Here is a 12,960-nt window from a genome sequence, read left to right as displayed (position 1 = left end):
GAACCAGGCTAACCTCACATTTGACCAGGTACACGTACATTTTATGTGTCAGTTTTGTCTTGTGACAAAGCTATAGAGCAATTACACCAAGGTTTCAGTACCAACCAGACCCAGCAAGAAACCTGAGACTCTAGACCAGGGGTGTCAAACTCATTTTAGTTCAGGGGCCACATTCACCCCAATATGACCTCGAGTGGGCCGGACCAGTAAAATAATAACAGTGGACAAAGTAAAATTACATTATGATAATATTTACATCTACAACGTTTCCCTAAAAATGAATAGCATGAATTTGAAACTTGAACTTGAAATGTCTAAAGAAATACAAGAGCAGTTTTAACAAAAACAATATTCTGCCTCAGTTGATCAGTTTTTCATTTACACATGTGCATTACAACTCATATTACAACTACAAATACACAGTAACAGGCAGAATATTGGTGAAATTGCATTTACTTCTCCTAAGACATTTCAGGTTGTTCATATTTGTTCTGGTTATTCATGTTTTTTATAAAGGATAGTTTGTTATTATACATATTTTCATGTAATTTTACTTTTTTACACTAAAACAAAGATAAAATCTGCAGTTCTCATTATTTATAGGTTATTATGATACTATTTTACTGGTCTGGCCCAATTGAGATCTAATTGGTCTATATGTAGAACTTGAATTCAGTGTAATTTTTGCATTTTACAAATTCACCCTATGGGCCGGATTTGGCCCCCGGGCCACATGTTTGACACCTGTGCTCTAGACCACATGGTGTAAAAACTATGAAGGATGATGTAAAGGGCTGGTTGAGATGGAGTCGTTAAAGTTTCTGCACTGGGATACGGTCAGGTATGAAGTGGTCAGGGACTGGGTTTGAAGATTTTATTTTAGCCTTCAAGAGGATTATTTACAGGCTTTCACATATTTGGATCAAGATGATGTAAATCTCAAACATAAGAAAAACAGTACCTCACTTAACAATACAATTCCAAATGTACTCAGAAATTTAATCAAATAACCACAACATAAAATACAGCTTACTCAAATATGCATCTAAATCAGGTCGATCGGTTAAACTTACATACAGACCGTGTCAGAAAGAAGGAATGAGCTGGGCTTGATCCATCCTATTATAGGGTTGGATGTGACCTGATAGGTGAGGCCAGGTCCCACCCCTTCTCAGCCAGGAAGTGGAGTTTTTAACAACATAGCAACAATGCAAAATGCAGAGGTTGACTGTATTTCAAATGAGTTGTGGTGATGTGAATTTGGAAACAGTCACCACTAAATTACAGTGTCAGTAGAAGTGGTGAGCCCTGTGTTCCATGGACCTACTAAGAACACGCAGCTCAATGCGTAGATACAGGTCTAGTATAATCTGAGCAGTTTAAATGAAATGTGTCCACTTTGTTTCTAAGCTTTCTGTGTTGACCAGCTGTTCCTCTCAGTCTGTCAGGTTGTCCCCGAGCCTCAGTCAATAAGAAGAGAACCAAGTTCCCTGGAGACGAGTACATCACTGCGAAGTTCAGAGCCAGTGACGGTAAGAAAACCAGATAGAAAAAAAACCATATTGATCTAATCCTGTCACCCAAACCCAAATAATCCACCTAGGAAACTGTAAGCGTGTTCTTTTGTTGGAAGCTCCAAGAATAAGTCCGGATTCTTTTCGGTCTCATTTTTATAAATTTATTATTGACTTGATTTGATCACAAACAAAATATAACTCAGCTAAGGATCCACACCCCAAGTGGGGAAAATGGATCCCGAACATTGCAATGCACCTCACTTTTATAATCCTTGTAAAGTGATCTTCAAACTATGGGCTGAACCCCTTGTGGGTTGGATCACAGAAAATGGACTGGTGTCATCTTACTCTAAAGTCAAGCAGATGAAATTCCTCAACTCAATGCAAAACCCCATAATGACCGTGTTTACCTTTTATCTCTTGTTGTTTACGATCAGCTGGGGGCAGGTGTATTTAACAGTGTGCCTAAGATGAAACCTAAGTCCTGTAAACATAAATCTGTCAGTTTAGTATGTGACCAAGATGTGACCTACCCTAAGAAATTTACGACTGACCAGTGAAACAAAGAAAATCTAGTGACACAAAGGAATCCTAACTTATACTGACTAATACTAAAACTGACTAACCTGTGGTCAAACCCAAGAATTCAACCATCCAAATTAAAATAATATTTCAAAACCATACTGTAAAATATTCTTCAAGCTTTTCATCTTGCTTTTTTGTTTTTGCTATATGTCATTGGCAGCTGGCAACAAGACAATATCTGTTCAATCTGACTTAAGTGTTTACATGTTGCTGTTTACATGGATATGAGTTTACATGCTCAAAGCAGAATGGGGAAGTATATGAAGTATGTAAATATAACAGCAGAAAAAGGAAAAGCACAAGAAGCTTTTTAATATGATCTAGATCGGGGTGTCAAACTCATTTTAGTTCAGGGGCCACATTCTGCCTAATATGATCTAAAGTGGGCCAGACCAGTAAAATAATACAAATAATAGGATAAGAACTTATAAATAATGTCAACTCCAAAGTTTTTTTCTATGTTTTTGAATGAAAAAAAGCCAAATTCTGTAATAAAAAAGTTTACATCGATGAACCGTACTTGAATGTAACATGAACAAATACGAACCTGAAAATTCTTAAGAAAAATAAGTGTAATTTTAACAGTATTACACCTTAGTTTATCATTCATACATATGCATCACAACTTACAGATCACAGTGGATCTACAAATACACAAAACATTTAGTAACAGGCAGAATATTGGTAAAATTCCACATACTTCTCTTAAGACATTTTAGGTTATTTACATTGTTTTTTTGTTAAAGGCTAGTCAGTAAATGTAAACATTTTTGTGTAATTTTACTTTTTTTTACACAACAACAAAGAGAAAAAATTGTAGTTTTCATTATTTATAGGTTATTTTGATAGTATTTTACTGGTCTGATCCACTTTAGATTGAAATGACCTAAAATGATTCCAATATCCTTGATTGTTAATATTGTCAGTGTAATTTCTGCATTTCACAAATTCATCCCAGGGGCCAGATCAGACCCTTTGGTGGGCCGAATTTGGCCCCCGGGCCACATGTTTGACACCTGTGATCTAGATGGACCCACAATATTTTTCTTTTGTAAAAAAAAAAAAAAAATAATAATAATAATAATAAATTAAATTAATAATAATATTTCCATTATGACAATTCTAGCAGCCATTGAGAGGGTTAAACAATCCTTAAACCTTCAGTCTCCAGAAAAAAAAGTTGTATCAGCCAAAGACTAATTTTGTCTTGTTGCCACCGTGTTTCTGTGTGGAAATCCAGGCCAGTCTTTGACATGACTTAATGTTACATAAGGTAGTTTTATTCCAATAAGCTGTTATTCATATTGTTACTGGAATATCAGGGTCCATGTAAAACACAGTAACTTATGGATTCACTTAAAACATGCATTTCTTTTCTTTTTTTTTTTTTTTTTTTGAAAATGAACTGCTGCACATACAAACAGAAAATGCATGTTCACACTTTCATGGTTTTTAATTTGCATAATATGGTAACATAACTATGAAAAATAAAATTAGTTATCAAGTTTAAAAGTATAGTTTGTTTACAGACTGAACTGAACCTCATGTCAAAGTAAAGATTTTAAATCCTACCTTCAAATCAAAAAGTCTTGGTACATTTGTTATGTGTGATATTCACTGATGGATTTACCAAGGTATCTTTTTTTTTTTTTTCAATATTATTGTCTCTTGCATTTAACCTGAAATCATTCTTGATGTTGTGAAGGTGGACAATGATGCAAAATATAAACAATAGATAATTCTCCTTAAACGCATTAAAACTAATGTAAAAAGCCTGTTTTGTGCTATGAGTAGATATAATAAATTATCTGTACAAAAGAAGTATGTGAGTGCTAATATGGAAGGGCTATGATTGTTTTGTTTGCAAACTAATGATGTTTTTTTCTAGTGCTGGACAACGATGAGGACATCAAGCAGCTGAACAAAGAGATCAATGAGCTGAGTGAGTCCAACTCAGAGATGGAAGCGGACATGATGAACCTGCACACTCAGGTTAGACAGTAAAAGCGAAAGAAATGTGGTGTATTGTAGGAAAGTGTTATAACTGGGGATGTTTGGTGAGAGTTTGTAGTTTTAAGGTCACAAAAAATGGATTGTGAGCACCAGTTGCCATGCATTTGGTATCTGGGCCTTCAATGGGGACTTACTCGACTAAATCCACCTCTTAACCTCCTGACACCCAGTAAGTAAACATTTTTGCCATTTTACATTAAATAATTGCCTTAATTGGAAACAGCATGATGCAACAGTTTTTTCAGATACATTTCTTAATATAATGTCCTTTTCAGTGGACATTATGTACTTTTTTATTTTAAAGTAAAGCTTTGAAACTCTTGTCCACTACAGAGGACAAAAATGCATTGCTGGGTCTGAGGAGGTTAATACCACAGCTGTACATAGATGTACATCATCTGGAGCAGTTCACAATCAATATACTGTATATCTAATAACATGGCAAAAACATTTTTAAAAAGTTAAATAAAAAACAAAATATCCTACTCACCAGAGATGCTCATATTTACAAAATCCAACCTCCTATCTTTATGCAGGAAAACTTCTCTGACTCTGTCCTAGAGATGATCTGTGCATTTCAGTCCTTTTTCTGTCCATGGAGGCCAAGGCTGAGAGTCTCCTCTATCCAGTCGTATTCCTGATATAAGTTTATATTCTCTTAAGAGCAAAGAATGTCCGCTCGACCAGCTAGCTAACATCGGGGTTGGCCGACCGCGACTCACAATGTCCAGCTTTTCTGGAAAAGTCTGCCTTGAAAATAGATTAAGTATGTCTGAGACCAAATAATTTTCCTCTCCTCCGTCAGCCATTGTGGATAAACAAAATTCTACCTCAAATGTATTAATAGTTAAATTCAATTCAATTCAATGAGCTTTACTGTCATGAATCAAAAAGAATATTGTTAAATCTATTTCAACCAAGTGGTGCCAGGCACAACAAACCCCATCCCTCGCACTTGTAGCTTATTTTTTCATCGATCCAGCTGATGTCATCATGTCTATGCGTGTACAGATGTCAGCAAAGCAATTGCCTCTATATATGTGCCAAGTTTGAAGTAAATTGAGACAAAATTTATGTTTTTTATAGACATTTGAAATTTTGCTGATAATAAGTAAATGGGAAAAAGAAGATTTTAAAAATTCATTAAAAAATTGGAACTTAAACCTACTTTTCCCAAAATGTAACCACATCTATTCTGGGTCACTGGCAATCTATAAACCCAATTTGGTATGAATTCAACCAATAGTTTTGCTGCTAAAGTGTTAACAAACAAACAAGCCGAACCAAAAACAATACCTCTAATAGTTTTGCTCTTACCATCCAATCAGAGGAAGGATAAATGCTGATGACATTAGGGGCCAGCTGGAATCTGATTGGTTAAAGAAACAGTCCTATACAGTTTACTGATTTTGAAGGCCCAGGGAAGATGAGATTAACCCTGGTAACACACAGAGACTGAAATCTGATTGGACAAAGTATCTTACATCCACATACACGTACTGGAGCAGTACAGCTGAGAGAAACACTAAGAAATGAAGAGAATAGTCCATTGGGAATAAATTCATACAATTTCATGGAACAAATATTAGAATTTAGGTTGTAAATGTAGGTCAGTGTTCCTGATAGTGTTTAGGCCAGCAGAGAAGGCCTTTCTGGTCCTCCACTGGTGTGCACTAATTACACAGGGAACATTTGAAGCTGCAATCTGCTCCATTTTAAGAACAAAAGATTTTGTGCTAAACATAACGCTGATGCAAACATGCCCACACAAGTTTGTACCTGCATACAATTTGTTAATCACTTCAGCCACTGAACTGCATAATCCTCAAGGGGTGGGGGGAGGGGATAGTTATCTGGATCCCACAGCGTCATGTGACCTGCAGTTTCACAATTCGGCCATAATAGCATGCTCACTGCACACAGAAGCATTATGGGAGAGCAGAAGATGAGGCAGAGTCCCCCTTACTGTCCAAGCATCCCAACATTCTGCTTCACCACTGTTTTCTTTGTGTTGTGTCAGATCTCCTCTATGGAGAAGAACCTGAAAAGCATGGAGGAGGAAAACAAGCAGATTGAGGAGAAGAATGAAGCCTTGTTCGTGGAGCTCTCAGGCCTGAGCCAGGCTCTGATCCGCAGCTTGGCAAACATCCGCCTCCCTGCTATGGTGAGAAATGATGACATTTGCTCTGTAAATTTTACAAGTTTATTCAGATTTGTTATGCCTCTTTTTCAAATATCAATTAATGAAATCAAGTTGAAATTTAAGTGGAATTCACCTACTGTATTATCTGATCTGCCTGAAACACCAGTTGTTCCACATGACAAAACTGTCACAAAAAGATGTAGAAGATGTAGGGAGCGGCCATGGCTCAGATGGTAGACCGGGTCGTCTAATAACCGAAAGGTTGGCGGTTTGAATCCCGCTCTGTCCATGTGCTGTTGTGTCCTTGGGCAAGACACTTCACCCTCCTTGCCTCCAGTGCTGCTACTCACACTGGTGTATGAATGTGTGTGAATGTTCGGTGGTGGTCGGAGGGGCTGTAGGTGCAGATTGGCAGCCACGATTCCGTCAGTCTGCCCCAGGACAGCTGTGGATACAGATGTAGTTTACCACCACCAGAGGGGGAATGTGAGAGCGAATGAATAATGGATCCTCTGTACACGTTCATAGAAAAGCGCTATGTAAATCTAATCCATTATTATTAGAAAAAAATTATCTTATTTTCATCCTACCTCTAGCTCTAGAAGCACTAATACAGTGTTTTACTGCAGTGTAACTGCAAAAGTACAGGCACTGAAATGTACATATTTGGGAAAGATAGACTTTTCTAGTGTCTGCGTGTAAAGCAAACTGAACCTCATGTAATATTATTAATATTACTGTTAATGATTAAGACTATTAGACCCTTCTAACTGACCAGGACTACCTGGAGGAAGACATCTGGTATCTCAGTCAGAGGCATAGCAAGCTTTTCAAAGGTGTGTGTGTGTGTGTGTGTGTGTGTGTGTGTGTGTGTGTGTGTGTGTGTGTTGTGTGGGAGGGGAGTGAGGGTGTTGAACCCTCTCACTGGGAAAAGCATGGGTGTTAAAACACTCACATCCCCCACAGGTGCAACACCCATGATCTCAGTCAGACTGTCTTGGCTAAATAAAGATAAATAAATTAAGTCAACGAATAAACAAATAAAATAAAATAAAACCAAATAAAAAACAACAGACTGAAAATAATAAATATAACTTCACTTCCATCTGCAAAGCAGTTTTCTACTTATTCAGAGGTGAGTGAATAACATACCATTTCTTTACCTTCCAAAGCTATTGGGTTGCTTTTCTATGTTTTGGGTCATTATCCATCTGCACTGTTAAATGTCACCCTACCAGTTTGGCAGCATTTAGCTGAATGTCAGCAGAAAGGATAGTCCAAAATACTTCAGAAATCCTTTTCCTTCTGTCAGACCCAGTTCCACTGGCAGCCATACATGTTCATGCTGTAGCACTGTACATTTTACACCAATTATTTACATGATTGATAGAATTAGTGGATAAACAGATAAAGACACAAATATCCACCAAAACCATCTATGGATCTAAACTGTTTAATACCTGTTGATCCATTAATTCTATCAATACATATAAATATTTGGTGTAAAATACAGGTTGTCATCTTTTCATGGTCATCAGATATGACCCATTTGGACGTTCAGAGGCTCTGTAGTTGCCATGGAAACACCATCAACTTCTACAACACTGATTCACCAGTAAAACCCACGGAGTTGGATCAATGACAGTGGATGGAGACATTTGTTTTTGTATTCAGTTAATAATATCTTTGCTAAAAAAAATTTAAAAAAAAAACTTTTTCTCAAGTTTTCTCTGTTTTTGGTATGATAATCCTCAAATGTAATCTCAGCATGATGATTAAAGTACATGATCAGAAAAATACATAGAGGAAAATACCTGATTTTCACTGAAAAAACACAAAATACAGAGGATAATACTGTGATAGATGGTGATACATTACTTAAGAAAGGTTAGAACAGAGAGAAAAAATAATTTGTGAACTGACACAAAAGTAGCTCTGGGTCTTTATGGGTTAAACAGTTCAGATCAGTAGATGGTTTTGGTCACCAGTGGAGGTTTGGGTCTTTATGGGTTAAAGTGGGTCCACCCAAACAAATGACTAAAACTTGGATTGAGCTTTGACTTTCCAACTTTTATTTTTCTTTTTTATTTAACCTTTATTTAACCAGGAAATCCCTTGAGATTAAAATCTTTTTTCGAGGGAGACTTGACCAAGAACCGCACACCATTACAAAGTTTCAAAAATTCTAAAATAAAACACGTTAAAAACAGACAAAGGACACCGACACATACAACAAAATCCATCTTAGGAAAAGCAATTGCACTCTTCAGTAACACAGTTTTTTGTTTTTTTTTTTTTATCAGAGCTTTGAACAGGCAGACGAAGGTTATAATAGTTTTGGATTTTTCATTATAGTTTAGTTTTATTTAGTTTGACCTTTTTTTTCTCTAATTCAGTTAATTTTAATTAGTTTTTACAGCAGGTTTGATGGTTTTTATTAGTTTTTATTTTTTTTCTAAATGCTTAGTTTTAGTTTTGTCATATCGTTTATCTTCTTCGCCGTCATATTCAAATAAATCCCAGACAGGACTCTGCTGCTTTCTCTCAACTTTAGTCTCCATGTTACCAGGTAGAGTGGGGACCAGAAGACGACTCTAAACCACAAGTGACGAGAAGTGACGGACTGTGAAGTTCCGTATGGTGCCAACAGCTAAAATTGTTTGAGTGAAATAAATCGATTTCATATCAATCCGACATTGACAAAAATGAAGGGAATTTTATCCATAATTTTTATACATTTTAGTTAGTTTTGTAAGCACACAATACAGTTTCAGTTAGTTATCGTTTTTTTCTTTTAATTATAGTTTTTATTTTTTTCAGTTAACGAAAATGTTTTTTCAATTCTAGTTTTTGTCATTTTGTTAGTTTTCATTATAATAACCTTAAGGCAGACCAAATCATTATGTGTTCGGAAGATTGTTCCTTGACCATGGCTCAAAATTAGAGAAAGCTGCTCTACCAAGTTCTGTGCAAATGCTGGGTACCTGGTAGAGCAGCCATCTAGTGGAGGATCAGAGGGTCTTTAACAGGGTTTTCAACTTGTCTGTGTTCAGCAGGAGCCGCTCTCTGAACAGAACTTTGACAGCTACGTGGACACCCTCACTCACATGTTTACGAATAAAGACTGCTACCAGAACCCTGAGAACCGGGCTTTGCTGGAATCCATCAACCAAGCGGTGAAGGGCATCGAGGTGTGACAGGTCGTCTCCAGTGATTACACCAGTGTTTCTTTTCCAACTATTTCGATATTGTCTGTAATTAATTCTTCTCATTTGGACATTTTTCTCATCTGTTCTTTGTATTTGTTTCCTGTTTGCATGTTCCTTTAGAACAGTATGTGTGAACAGATTAGAGTGTGGCTATAAATTGTGTTTGCACATGAGTCAGACATCAGTGCAGAACAGAGGGGGCAGTGCTATGTGCTGAGCAGATTCTCTTAGTTAGTGACCAGATCCCATCTCCACCTGATGATGTTAATAGTATTCTATATGAGCATAGTGATGTTGCACCTCCAGGACTAGTTTGTAGATTCATTCTTACTATTGCTGTGTAACTATTTAAGTCCTTTAAAAATGTTGGTTAACAACTTATTTATTCATGTCTGCTGTATTTATTTTTATGTTGGCCTATTTATTATTCATTATATATTTATGAACTTTTTTATTTCAAAGTGCTACCTGAGAAGATTTTAAATGGTAACCAAGAGAAGGGAATCATTTCCTCTGCATTCTTGAACAAAGAGGAAATATTTTAAGATATCAACTACAAATTGTTTTATATATCTTATTATTTAAATACAGGAATCTTTTTAAGTGCAAATATTTTGTAACTCAAACTTTTTTAATGATTTTCTAAAGATTTTTTTCGGTGCTTTTGTTTATATGATTTTCCTTTTTATTTCCACAAACTATTTTGAGTACACTGCAATACACTCGGATTATTGAGCTGCACATATTTGGTATTTATTTAGTGATGAAGAACAAGGTGATGGTGAATATTTATTTTGTATTGTCTATGTGTTAATGATGGCTGTGTATGGATTAGTCCTTAAGTTGCTCTTGAAATAAAGGTTAACCCACAGTGAGTCTGGTCTGGACTTAATGAATATCAATCTGTCTCTAATCTGCATTTGTTCCTTTAACCCTTAGATTCATAACTGGGTCATTTTTGACCCAGTTAGGCTGTTTTCTTACAATATCCTTGTAATGAAAAGTTGTTTTATTATTTCATATTCCAGGTATTCCTCAAAAAACATGTTACTGACATTACTGACGTTACAGGTATTTAAATTTTTAATGTACCTTTTATAAATTTTAGGAAATTGTACTTTTTGTATTACTACCCCAAACTTCCATAGGTGGGTCAAAATGATCCACATTCATTTGCAGTGGAGTTACATCTGAACCTTTGATTCATTCTACAGCAAAACTAAAGGACTCACTCACAAAATGGATGTTGACATTGTTCTATTGCTGTTACATACTATCCCTTATATACTTTATATATATATATATGTGTGTGTGTGTGTGTGTATATACATATATATATATATATATATATATATATATATATATATATATATATATATATATATATATATATATATATATATAGCTTATCAGATTTTCAAATTATAATTTTTTTTAACTGTTAAAAATGTGCAAAAAAACCCATTAAAAATAACAAAAATTTCAAAGATGAAATCAGTGTTTTGTGGACCAAAGTATAATACAATACCGTATGTTTGACCCCTGTGGTCTGTGTGGACCCTAATATTCTACTAATAAACTTTTGATAATTTATTTGATATTTGCCATGTCAACATACAGCTGCAGAAAAAATTATTAGACCATCAAAAGTCATCAAAAACAATGGTTATGCAATCAAGTACTAACTCCTATGTGTATCATGTGACTAAAACAGACAGAAAAGAAAACATGGAATGACTAAAAGCACTGTCTTTGTCAGTGCAATGCCATAGCTATTGATGTAAGAACTGAAGTGATTTTGGTTATTATCAAGAAAACATGGAAAATGGATAGATATCAGCTCTGAAATTAAACTGTTATGAGCTGTTTTTGTTGTTATCATTAAATTTGTCCAAACAAATGTCCCTTTAGTTGTACCAGGCATTAAAATGAATAAGAAACTGAAGAAAACAAAGGTGGTCTAATTTTTTCCATGACTGTATGATCTGGTTGATTTGAATCAGAATGAAAAAACTGTTCATGTAACTACACCCAGTGCCTCTACATGGGCCTCACAAAGGCTGCAACATACCTAAAAAGAACACAAAGCCCTGTCCTTTGTCCAATGTAACATTTGTGAATCTGCAGAACTAAAGAAGTGGGTTTGTACAAGGAGACCCAGTAACCTAAATCAAGACTTACAAGGACTACAGGAGGTCTATATTTGAGATGATACAGACACATGAAATGAAAGGAATGTAAGTACAGTATATTATTATACAGGGGGTTCACAAAGTCTCTACAATTTAAAAAAATATTACAAAAGCAGTTGATGAGATATATGAATCAGATTTGTTCTATGTACTCAGTTGTTATCAAAGTATTTAATCACATTGCATTTGTGTATTTCAGGTACCCTGTCAATGAAATAGGTTCCGTTGAATAAACCCCCTAAAACATGGCTACTCCTCTAGAAAAGGCACAATTCGTTTCATGGTTTATTGAAATAAAATCAGATATGCAGACTCAGTGACATTACAGGATTAAGTATGGAAGACACAGTCCATCACATCTGTCAATTTGTGGATGGCACGAAAAATTTATGGAGACAGGGACCGTGATGGATAAAAGTAGTGAATAACATCCAGTTCCGTCTGGATGTGCTTCATGTAACTAATGGTGTCCATACAGAGGTGAATTAAATGAGGCAAAAAAAAACCTTCAATATCTACCTTCCATTTTTAATTTCCACAGATTTGTCAATTCATTTGTTTTGTTTTAAATTTGTTAAATTGTAAAGATACTTGATGGACACCCTGTAGAACAATTCATTAACGATTTTTTTTTTTTTTTTTTACTTTGATTACAAAAAACAGCTGGTTAACAGTAAGTCCCAAACCCATAGATATGAGACATTATGCATTAACTATTCTGGAGCCAAAATAAGATTATTGGCCCTCCCCCCAAAGGTGAGGCAAGGGGTATTGTTTTTGGTTTGTTTCTTTATTTGTTAACACTTTAGCAGCAAAACTCTTGAATTCATACTAAATTTGGTTTCTATATTGCCAGTGACCCAGGACAGATCTCATTACATTTTTGGGAAGAAGTAGGTCAAAGTTCAAAATATTTAATGCAACTTTTAAATCTTTTCCTCCTCCCATTTACTTATAATGGGCGAAATTTTAAATGTCTAGAAAAACATCAATTTTGTTTCAATTTACCTCAAACTTGGCACATATATAGAGGCAATTGACATGCTGACATCAGCACATGCCTAGACATGATGACATCAGCTGGATCCATGCCAAAATAAGCTACAATACATGCAAGGGGTTTTAATTTTCATTAACCATTTTTATTTTGACCTGTATGTTCTTTGAATTTTCTTGAGGGGATTAATGATGTTAATCTCATGTATTCATTGCTAATATATAACTGTTGTCCAATTCATTCTCCTATCATCTCTAGTCCATGCAGTCAACCACTGATCAGCTGATGTCAGGTACAGTCTGTG

The 12,960-nt window shown here is 35.4% G+C and overlaps 1 protein-coding gene across 4 annotated transcripts in view; it reads left to right on the top strand.

Annotated features, from left to right (window-relative positions):
• The window catches only part of myt1a (myelin transcription factor 1a), a 31,707-nt gene extending 21,365 nt beyond the window's left edge, over positions 1-10,342 (top strand). For 3 of the 4 annotated variants that reach the window (XM_030140038.1, XM_030140034.1, XM_030140036.1), the window contains 4 exons: positions 1,441-1,532; positions 3,991-4,094; positions 6,136-6,279; positions 9,312-10,342. In XM_030140038.1, the coding sequence (XP_029995898.1) occupies positions 1,441-1,532; positions 3,991-4,094; positions 6,136-6,279; positions 9,312-9,455 (484 nt within the window). In that variant the 3' untranslated portion in view covers positions 9,456-10,342. The remainder of the gene's footprint in view (positions 1-1,440; positions 1,533-3,990; positions 4,095-6,135; positions 6,280-9,311) is intronic. The other variant, XM_030140037.1, reaches the window with a different exon arrangement.
• Positions 10,343-12,960: the final 2,618 nt, after the last annotated feature.

Source organism: Sphaeramia orbicularis, chromosome 7, assembly GCF_902148855.1.
Source record: "Sphaeramia orbicularis chromosome 7, fSphaOr1.1, whole genome shotgun sequence".
Lineage (NCBI taxonomy): Eukaryota > Metazoa > Chordata > Actinopteri > Kurtiformes > Apogonidae > Sphaeramia > Sphaeramia orbicularis.
The sequence above is the reverse complement of the archived record's forward strand: the minus strand, read 5'-3'. Positions and strand labels throughout refer to the sequence as shown.